The sequence below is a fragment of the Primulina tabacum genome, chromosome 8, assembly GCF_025594145.1.
Source record: "Primulina tabacum isolate GXHZ01 chromosome 8, ASM2559414v2, whole genome shotgun sequence".
NCBI lineage: Eukaryota > Viridiplantae > Streptophyta > Magnoliopsida > Lamiales > Gesneriaceae > Primulina > Primulina tabacum.
Window position 1 is genome coordinate 12,345,544 of NC_134557.1, and position 10,828 is coordinate 12,356,371.

A 10,828-nucleotide genomic window follows, 5' to 3' on the forward strand; every position below is an offset into this window, starting at 1 on the left:
TTTATTAATAATAAAGCATTAGTCATAATTTAAAATATATTAAATAAAATATAATAATTAATATATGTAAAATAAAAAGAATATTTTGAGAATATACTTTTTGGTGTAAGATTTGAAGTAAATGAGTTGGAGATAATTGTTGTATTTGTTGCAGAAATCGCACTATTTTAGTTTAAAATTTGCATCAAAATAGATTTTGTGGTTGGAGATGACTCCCATTAGATAAAGATAAAAAATAAAATTTGTTTGTATAATTGACTTTTCATATGATATAACTTAATCTACGTGAAAAAAAAACCTATATATTGAGATGGAGTAACATTTTTGAGAAATTTGTTTGGATCTTACTTCTTAACAGATATATCATATAATGATATTCTTAATATATTTGAAATAACATATAAACATACATGTTCAATGGGATGGAGTGTTTAATATTTATATGGGAAAGTTGTTTGGATCCTCGGGTTTTTAAGAAGATATATTATGCTAATATATATCTTGACTACATCGCCTTCCCAATAATAAGATAAATATTAAATATATAATTAGTACATCAAGTAATTGAGAAGGATTGAATAAATACATGCAATGAACTAATATTGTTCAAACTAAAATAAGGGCCATTTTAACTCAGTGGAGTCACTTTTACACAGCATACAATGACCTTAATTGGCGAGTATCTAACATTAGTTCATGCCTATCTTCACTAATGAGTGAACCTAATTTTAACTGTTCATAAGTAAATAATCGGTATATTTTGAATAAACGTAGTACGGAAGATGCCTTTGTAATACCCTTTTTGTTAAGATTCAGCTTTTGCCATTAAACTCTTTGCTAGTTGCTACCTTGTTTTTATGGAATCTGAAGAACTGGTGCAGCAGCTTGTGAACTTCTCCATAGTTCTTGGTTCTGGTAATGAGATGGCTTTTTATCCATTGTGCTAGCTTCTCAGTCGAGTGTGCAAAGTTTCTTTGGTTGGAATCTGAGGCATAACGTGCATCCACCAATAAGATTGCTGCATAGTCATTTACATGCCGAATAGCTCTGCCTAAAACATAGGAATCACAGTGAACAAATCAAAATTAGTAACATGAACTAACATGCGATCACAAATTTTATGATGCAACTAACCAATTGATTGATTTACAGCTTTCATGCAAAGATTTTCATAATAATCTTTTCCTCTGCCTTTGCACCGTTTAAGGATGTGAAAACCTGTCTCAACATCCGTGTCAAGGCTTTCATTATAAAAAGAAGACCTGGCATTTTTGCATGGAGTTGTCGTCTCAAAACCTTCAATATGCTTCACCCTCTCTATCAACTCAATGTCTGATGGATTGGGATATGGCAATCCAACCATTACTATGCATCGGCCTGTCCCATCAGCAAAGTTGATGCCTTCGGATATCTTACCTCCCACAACTGCAAGGAGAATTGCTCCATTGCAAGCTATGGGATCACTGCTGGGTAATGCATAAATAGTTTCTTTGTACTCTCTCAAGACAGCTTCAACATCTGAATTTTTTCTGGGCTCTCTAAAAACACGCTTCTTCTTCATAATTCTTGAGAGGATTCCAGATGCTTTCCATGCATCATAGACCCTGCCCTCATAGTCAAAGGACGAGAAGAATGCAACTACACCTTCCGGAACAATTGTCACTAGATTAGCTAGTAGAAGACCTAGTTCCTCAATCTGTGATTCAAAAAAAAGGAAGTAGTTAATCGTCAGAAGTATAGAAGTGAATAAATAACAAAATTTGCATTCAAACTTTAGTTGGTCTCATATGTGATTATAACGCTAATGGGATCTAGTATGATTCAATTCTGAGGCTATATGATGGAATTTCATGAGTATATGCACGTGTGAATAACATAAATAATTAAATGAGGACAAAACAAAATTGTTTCCGTAGCATTAGGCAGGCTAGCCATGCCTCTTTCTTTGTCTACCATTATAATGACATTATCATGATATGAATCAGGATTTGATGAACTTGAAGTGTGCCTAGGAAGAAAATACTGGGGGTTGGAAACGATGAACAGGATCTAGATCCCACTAGTGGAATTTGATTGGGCCATGGAATGCGTGTCAAAAAGATACCCAACAAGCTGGAGGCCTATTCGACTTAAAACACGCAGAGAAGAATTTCAGAATTCCAAAAATGTGGAAGGGGAGATTAAAACATGCAGAGAAGAATTTCAAAATTCTATTTCTTTCAGTTTCTTTTCTTTTGGACATCCGTAACATTGGATTTAGCTATTTGTGATCACCATTTCCAGAACAATTAATATTACCTTCTGCGATTTTTTATTTTGATGTATGAAATAAGCAGCAGAAAAACCCATTTGTCCTGTTGTTCATCTTATTTTTTAGTGTAAAACAATGCTGCTGGTGTGTTTGGTTTAATTAGTAACTTCGTAGCAATCTGAGGAAATGAAGGATAAAGCATTCTAGATTTCTCACCATGGTCGGTGAGCTTCTGCATTTGAAGCTAAAATCAAGTGGCTGGCCAGAAGGCCCTTGCTTAACAGCAATAGGTAAAATATTCTCCGGTGGAATTATATGACCACATGAAAAGAACCGCAACTGATCTCGTGGCAGCGAAGGAAAAAGTCTTTCCTTTGTCTCCTCAATAGGTTGCAATGTTCCTCCAGCCAAAATGACAGCTTGAGCTTGATCAACAACCTATAATTAATAACCGCATGGATGAAAATTGAACTAGAAGCATATTAGAATGCAACACAGAAAAAACCTGGCAAACCTGAGAAAATATTCTCTCCCCTGTGAGCATCACATACTTGATATAACCTCCTTCTTGCCCATTGCATGTCAGCCTCTGTCTAGAGATTATCACTTTTCCATCACTGTCATTATTTGTCAAAGAGAATAGCATGTCCGCTAATGCTCTAAACCCGGATATTGCACTGTCTGCACTAATTGCTTCCCCATCAGTAACTGTAGCACCTTTTTGATAGAAGGATATTTTATCTCCATATCCACTGACCTGAGAGAACAAGAAATATTTCAAAGTTCAGAACATCACATGCGACAAAAAGACAAATATTGATGGAGGAATAATAAAGGCATCACCTTGTAAATTATGTTGCTCTCTTTAATATATCGCAACAGTTTGACCAGGTTTATGTTGTCAATGTTTAAAGCAAACAGAAATTCATTCATAGCCATTGAAGAATCAAAAGCCCCTTCACGGTCCTCGATATTAGACAAAACATGGACATTGTTAACAACCTTTATATCGTCACATAATACTCTTGAAAATGCCCGAGTAAGAACCATCAATATCTGAATATATCTTCTGTTCCCGGGTCCTAGGAGATTGCAAAATCGTTTGAAATAGCCGTCCAAGAGAACCCTCAAATGGGTCAACTGAGGAGGAGAGGAAACTTATGCTTAGACCTTGAACTTCTGTAACATTTAGAGTAATAACAGCAAAATTTAAAATTACTAATTTACCTGGTGCAAAGTAATTTTGGCATCATACATACTTATGAGAGTGTCTGCCAGATTATGAGCTTCATCTATGATAACGACGCTATTCTTCAAACTTAAACCCAATGATTCACGTGATGATTTTGAAAGAAGAGATTGGTAAGGAAGAACCACAAGATCAGCTGTAGGCATAATTTTTCTCGAACCATAATAAGGGCAACTTCCTATGTTGAGTCCAATATGAACAAGATCCTCAATATCCAGAGGTTCCTGTTGAATAACTACATTTTTAAACTCCTCAGTTGTACGTCTTCTCAGCATTGGACACCCAGAAGACGCCTTTTTGCAACGAACCCCTTTTTCAGCTCCCAGCTTCTGATTATCAGTAGAACAACTTCAATCAAGAAATTATTATTATTCACTTGTACAACTCCATTTCTCAGATATTGTTTGATATGTGTTATAGATTGTATATAGAAATGGGAAATATGTAGATATGATTTAGGGATTTAATTAGTTACTTTTCTAACATACGAGAAAGTTCATATATAATATATGTGCATATGATCAATGAATAAGACATATTGAAATGTATTTTTCCTCTTTATTTGCCTTCATATTTTTTTACATGGTATCAGAGAGCACAAACAAATAGCGGGAGGTACGGAAATCCAGTCACTCATTTTATTGACAATTTGTTCTCACCGTCGGCATAGGAAGAAGCTCTGCTTTGTGATCTGCCATCGCCCAAATTCGGGTCCTACGTCGTCGGCATGTCAAGGTACGTCTATCACCGGAAATCTCTTCAGGTTTCACTATTCCACTCGCCTTGCTCCATATACTACTCCCATATACGTGGTTGAGTCAGCATCTGTTCAGGTGTGGGACTTTTTGGGCATCAGGTTCAAAGTTTTTTTGATATTTCAGATTTAATCGTCCGTTTCCTTTGTTCTTACTGCCTTTTAGTGATATGACTGAGAAGAAATCTGTAGTGGTGTCTAACATTGTTCTGTGTTCTCAAAATTCATGGAACACAAACTAAATTACTCTAATTATCTTGATTGGAGTAAGATAGTTCGTCTTTTTCTGCGGAGCATTGATATGAATAGCCTAACAACCCATCTACAGATGAGTCAAAACAAACGTGGTTAATACGAAATTTCATTGGCGGTGAGGCAATTGGTCTGATTAATCACTGTGAATTTGTTAAAGAACTGATGGAATATCTAGATTTCTTGTATTGTGGAAAGATGAAAATTTCAAGCATTATGAGGTGCAAAGCCTTTTATCGTGCAGAAAAACAAGATAGGTCTCTTACAACCTGTTTCATGGAGTATAAAAGGACTTATAAAGAACTTAACATGTTATTGTCATTCAGCCCTGATGTGAAAGTACAACAAACTCAACGGGAGAAAATGACAATAATGAGTTTTTTGGCTAGGCTTTCTCATGAATTTGAAAATGTTAAATATCATATTGCCTCTAGTTCTCAGATTTCATCTCTGCGAGAAACATTTAGTAAGGTGTTGCGTACAGATAATTCTCCACCTGTTAAATTTAATAATGTTTTAGTTGTATGAAATAACATATTTGAATCTGGAAGAAATCTGGAAGACAACAAGACAAAAGTGGTGGAAAAAGGAGTAGGGACAAGCAACTATGACGAAATTCTTGACACTCTAGGACAGGAATTCGGAGGTACTGTTGACACAATTGTCATGAGCCAAGCCATATGAAACATTATCACAGGAAATTGCGGAATAAGAAAACATAGTCAGCATACATTACATCTACCAATGACACTTCAGTCACGATGTTCGTTGATGAATATGCCAAATTCTCTCAATACCAAGAATCATTAAAATCTTCACCAATTACTACCATCATTGAGTCAGGTAAACCAAATACATGTCTTGTTTCCTCATCCACCAAGTTGGTCATTGATTCTGGTGCCACAGATCATATGACATGTAATTCTAAATTAGTCTCTGCATTTCAGTCACATACCTCTATTTCTACAATTACTTTAGGAGATGGGTCAACCTCTGATGTTATAGGGTTTGGCACAATTACTCCCACTCCTTCAATTCCCTTACACTCTGTTTTAATCTTACCTCAATTGTCGTATAATTTAATTTTTGTGAGCAAACTCACCTGTGCTCTTAACTGTTGTGTCTCATTCTTTCCAAACTACCGTTTATGAAGATTATTGGTAAAGGACATGAGTATGGGAGCCTCTACATTCTTGATCCACAAGTTCGGAAGTCCAGGACCTGTTCTTGAATAACCATCCCATTCGAAGCTCATTGTCAGTTGGGTCATCATTTTCTCCCAATGTTGAAGAAACTTTGTCCACAATTTTATAGACTATCCTCATTAGATTGTGATTCTTGTCAGTTTGCTAAACACCATAATCTTAGTTCCAACCCAAGAATCAATAAATGAGCTAACACTCCTTTTGAATTAGTTCACTCATATGTTTGGGGGCCTTTTCTTGTTATGTCTAAAAGCGGGTTTAAATATTTTGTTATTTTTGTTGACGATTATTCTTGTATGACATGGTTATATTTAATGAAGACTCGTTTTGAGTTATTCTTTAATTTCTCTGCCCTTTACGTAGAGATTCAAACTCAATTTCATATTCCTATACAAATATTGCGAAGTGAAAATGCCAAGGACTACTTATCAAAGTCTTTTCAAACTTACATGACTCAACATGGCATTTTTCATCAAGCCTCTTGTGTAGACACACCCTCTCAAAATGAGGTTGCGGAGAGAAAGAATACATCTTCTCGAAAATGCAAGAGCTTTGTTATTCCAAATCCTAAACGGTTTGGGTGGATGCAATTTCCACAACCAGTTTTCTAATTAATCGTATGCCATCGCCTGTTCTTTATTGTAAGTCTCTTTACCATGTTCTCTTTCCAACTAAACCATTGTTTCATGTTGAACCTAGAACATCTGGTTGTACTTGCTTTGTTCGGGATATTCGTCCTTACGTCACAAAACTTGATCCCAAATCTCTAAAGTGTGTTTTTCTTGGGTATTATAGGGTTCCAAGAGGATATAGATGTTACTGTCCTAATCTTAGCAAAATTTGGTGTCCGCTGATTTTACTTTTCTTGAAACCACATCTTTATTTCCATTTATAGATCGCCCTGGTCAAGGGGGATGATGATTTGTTAATCTTTACTGTCACATCCTCTATTTCCGATCTTACAGAATTTGTTATTGTTAAGCCTCTCATACAACAGATTTATTCTCGGCGACGTCTTCCTCCTAACCCATGTGCGGGACCAGCTTGTTCGTCGATAGATCAATGATCTAACAATTGCACTTTGCAAAGGTACACGTCAATGTACCCATCCAATGTCTTCTTTTGTGTCTTATAACCACTTATCATTATCTTCATGCTCGTTTATTGCATCTCTCGATTTTATATCTCCTCCTAAGACTGTTAATGAAGATCTATCTCATCTAGGATGGCATAATGCTATGATTGAAGAGATGAATGCTTTGGGTGACAAGGGTGCTTGGGCTATGACCATATTACCTGTAAGAAAACACCAATAGGATGCAAATGTGTGTTTACTGTTAAGGTCAATCCTGATGGGTCTATTGTTAGATTGAAAGCCCGCCTTTGTTGCTAAAGGCTATGCCCAAACTTATGGTGTGGATTATGCTTATATGTGCTCTCCTGTTGCTAAACTTACTTCAGTCAGGTTATTTATTTCTATGGCAGCCACTCATAATTGGCCATTACATCAGTTAGACATCAAAAAAAAATTTCTTCATGGTGACCTTAAAGAGGAAGTCTATATGGAGCCACCACCCGGCTTTGTTGCTCACGGGGAGTATGGGAAAGTGTGTCGCCTTCGAAAATCCTTATATGGTTTGAAACAAAGCCCTCGGGCCTGGTTTGGCAAATTTAGCGAGGTAGTTGAGCAGTTTGGAACGGAGAAAACCAAGTCGATCATTTTGTGTTCTACAAAACAATTTGCAGTGGGTATAATTTTGTTGGTTGTATATGTGGACGATATTTTCATTATTGGAAATGATATTGCAGGTATTTCATCTCTTAAATCCTTTCATCACAGCCTGTTTCATACAAAGGATTTAGGGATTTTAAAATATTTCTTGGGTGTTGAGCTAACAAAAAGTAAGAAATTAATCTTCTTATGCCAAAGGAAAATATGTACTTGACTTATTGTCTGAAACAGGAAAATTGGAGGCTAAACCATATAGTACTCCAATGATTCCTAATTTGCAGATCACAAAAGATGGTGAATTATTGAGAATCCTGAGAGGTATAGAAAATTGGTTGGAAAGTTAAATTATCTCATTATGAATCGTCCAAATACCGCATATTCAGTCAGCTTTGTGAGTCAATATATGGCTTCTCCAACAGTTAATCATTGGGCAGCTGTCGAAGTTCGAACTAATTTATGTTATTTGAAACGATCACCTGGACGAGGTATCTTGTATAACAATCATGGTCATACTAAGGTTGAGTGTTTTTCATATTCTAACTAGGCATGATGCAAGGATGATCGAAAATCTACATCTTGTTATTGTGTCTTTATTGAGGGAAATCTAGTTTCACGGAAAAGTGAGAAGCAAAATGTGGTCTCACGATCGAGTGCAGAATCAGAACATAGAGCTATGGCGAAAGCTGTATGTTAGATAATGTAGATATTTCAGCTTCTGACCGAAGTAGGTCTTAAAACCTCAATACCTGCAAAATTGTGGTGTGATAACCAAGCAGCTCTACATATCGCTTCCAATCCCATATTTCATGAACGAACGAAGCATATTGAAATCGATTGTCAATTCGCTCGTGAAATGATTCCGCTAGGTTTGATCACTACATGGTATGCGAAGACACTAGAATAACTGAGAGAGATCTTCACAAAAGCTTTAAATGGAGTTCGGGTCGATTATCTTGTAACAAACTAGTCATGATCAATGTCTATGATCCAGCTTGAATGAATCTTATAGATTGTATATAGAAATAAGAAATATGTAGATATGATTTACCTTGATTGTTTGGGTTTGATTAGTGATTTACCTTGATTGTAGGGATTTGATTAGTCTACTTTCCTAACATAAGACTAAAAGTCTGTATATATATGTTAGACTAAAAGTCTGTATATATCTGTTATATGACTAATGAATAAAACATACTGAAATTTATTCTTCCTTCATATTTGCCTTCATATTGGGTTACAATATGCAAACAAGTCAACAATCCCCATAGTTATTAGAAAGTTAGTGCTTTTCCAAGATACAACCAAAAACATTTTAAAAACAGGTTTCAGACAGTGTTAGGTCTGCCAAGGAAAATATGTTCCAAAACTGGATTAATTCTCAACGGTGGATGTAAATATGGCCTGGAATATAAACTTTTTCAGCCTGAAGTATACACTTACTCTAGGAAAGTGCTTCAGGTCAGCTATTTGTGACTATACCTGACAGGTTTATGCTCAAGAAATTCTAAATAGAGCATATCACAAAAAAGGCAACTCTCCAAGCTGTTCTCATTGCGCGTAACATATTGCGTAATTGAGATGATATGCAATTGCACAGATTATTATGATGTGTACTTAAAAAATATATGGCACCAAAAGCGTAATTACCTTTGTTATGAACCTTTGCCGTATTTTGTGACAGACATTAAAAATATTCCAAAAATGCAAATGATACTACATAATAAAGCCATTGTGTCATGAGAAAAATACGACTCTTATCTCTTCAACGAACATAAAAGAACAATTGAACCAATATCAAGTGAAAAAGAAAACAATTCAATCATAAGAAATTTTGCATACAATCCAATGCAGAGAATAACGGTTAAGTCGAGGTTACCTGTACCTTCATTTTAGAAGCTTCATCCTTCTTCATTTTTTGGAGCTCCGAGCACCTCTCATTTATGCGAGTAGAGTTCCCTAACTTCAGCACCTCTGAAAGTAAAGTTCAATAACCATTACATTCTACAGCCATGTATGCTATCCAACTCAATAACAATTAGATAATTGATTCTCCTACCTTCATTAATGCATAAATTCTTCCTAGAACCCAAGCAAACAACCTTCAACTCGCTGGCAAATTTGGTCTTTCTCAACTCTGAGATGAACTGTGAAAGCTGTGAATGTGTCCGACTACAGAAATAAATCTTCATTCTTGTCACCTCTTCCTCCTGACCCAGTCCATTTGCCTCCTCTTCATCCTCACTTGACAAAACATCTACCTCGCTGTTTGTTCTTTTTAATATTCCACCATCTTCTCTTCCACTATCATATTCTTGCAACAAAAACTCTGCCTCATCCACTTCGTCAACTTCACCTTTTGTATTACAAATTGTCACCTCCTTGATACTGTTGTTTCCCTCCACTTCATCTGCTTCACCAGGATTAAATATATCCCTGGTAAATTCTTTATTGTTCCTTTTAATCCGCTTCCCATTTAAACACACCCCATTTTTTCTATTTCCTTTCAGATTATCACTTAATGGTGGATCAACTTCTTTATTTGGAACAAAAGTTCTCATCCAATCAGGTTCATCATTATCCACACCAGTTCCATCACCCAGTTCCTCAATCTCATTACATTTAGAATCGTCCAGATTCTTTCTATCAACAAGCCATTGCAGCGAACTGCAGATCATGCTTAGCGTTTTCCCAGTCCCTATACAGCTCAATCAAAATCCAAACAACCACTAAACCAAAATAAAAACGGAGAAAAACATCGAAAGAGTAAAACGTTATAATCATGCAAGGAGACGAGCAAAAGACACCTGTGGGGCTTTCGAGCATGGAAATGCCGCCTCTGTCGAGGGATTGGTAAAGGAATTTCATGAAATCCAGTTGAATAGAGTAGGGTTCATACGGAAATGCTGGGAATTCCATCTCTTCATTCTCTTTCATTCTCGAAGAAACCGGCGGCAATAATCGGCAGTTCGGCGCCTCTACTATTCCTGTCTTTTTTTTCCCGCGCAAATGTATCATTAAACACCAACAAGCATCGTGGGTGAGCAAAATTTCGGTTAAACCGAATTAATCAACGAATCGAGTTAATTCGAAAATTCAGTTTGGTTATTTCGAAAATTCGGTTTCCAGATGTAAAAAATTCGGTTAATTCGGTTAGGTTACGGTTTTTAAAATTTTGAAATCGGTTAACCTAATTAATCGATATAATAAATATTATTATTCAATAAATTTTTATTATTTATAAAATTCTATATATTTTTTAATTTTAAATTTTAAAATCGATATAATATGTATTAATTGTGTTCAAACAAAACTTATACATTTGTGATGTATGTGATTTTATATTTTTATGCACTTGTATAGATTGTAGTATTTAAGAAAAATTACA

At 35.7% G+C, this 10,828-nt stretch overlaps 1 protein-coding gene across 3 annotated transcripts; it reads right to left on the bottom strand.

The window, feature by feature from the left end:
- Positions 1–563: 563 nt before the first annotated feature.
- LOC142553767 (uncharacterized) lies at positions 564–10,450 on the bottom strand. Of its 3 annotated transcripts, none has more exons than XM_075664256.1 (9): positions 10,248–10,450; positions 9,500–10,138; positions 9,326–9,414; positions 3,479–3,829; positions 3,095–3,391; positions 2,766–3,008; positions 2,468–2,689; positions 1,135–1,696; positions 564–1,051 (listed from the first exon to the last, which is right to left on the bottom strand). In XM_075664256.1, exons 1-9 carry the CDS (start codon positions 10,375–10,377, stop codon positions 813–815), a joined length of 2,772 nt encoding a protein of 923 aa, XP_075520371.1. In that variant the 5' UTR covers positions 10,378–10,450; the 3' UTR covers positions 564–812. The 3 variants fall into 3 exon arrangements, with proteins under 3 accessions (XP_075520371.1, XP_075520370.1, XP_075520372.1); XM_075664255.1 differs by having other exon boundaries at positions 9,320–9,414; XM_075664257.1 differs by having other exon boundaries at positions 886–1,047; positions 9,320–9,414.
- Between the last annotated feature and the right edge of the window lie 378 nt (positions 10,451–10,828).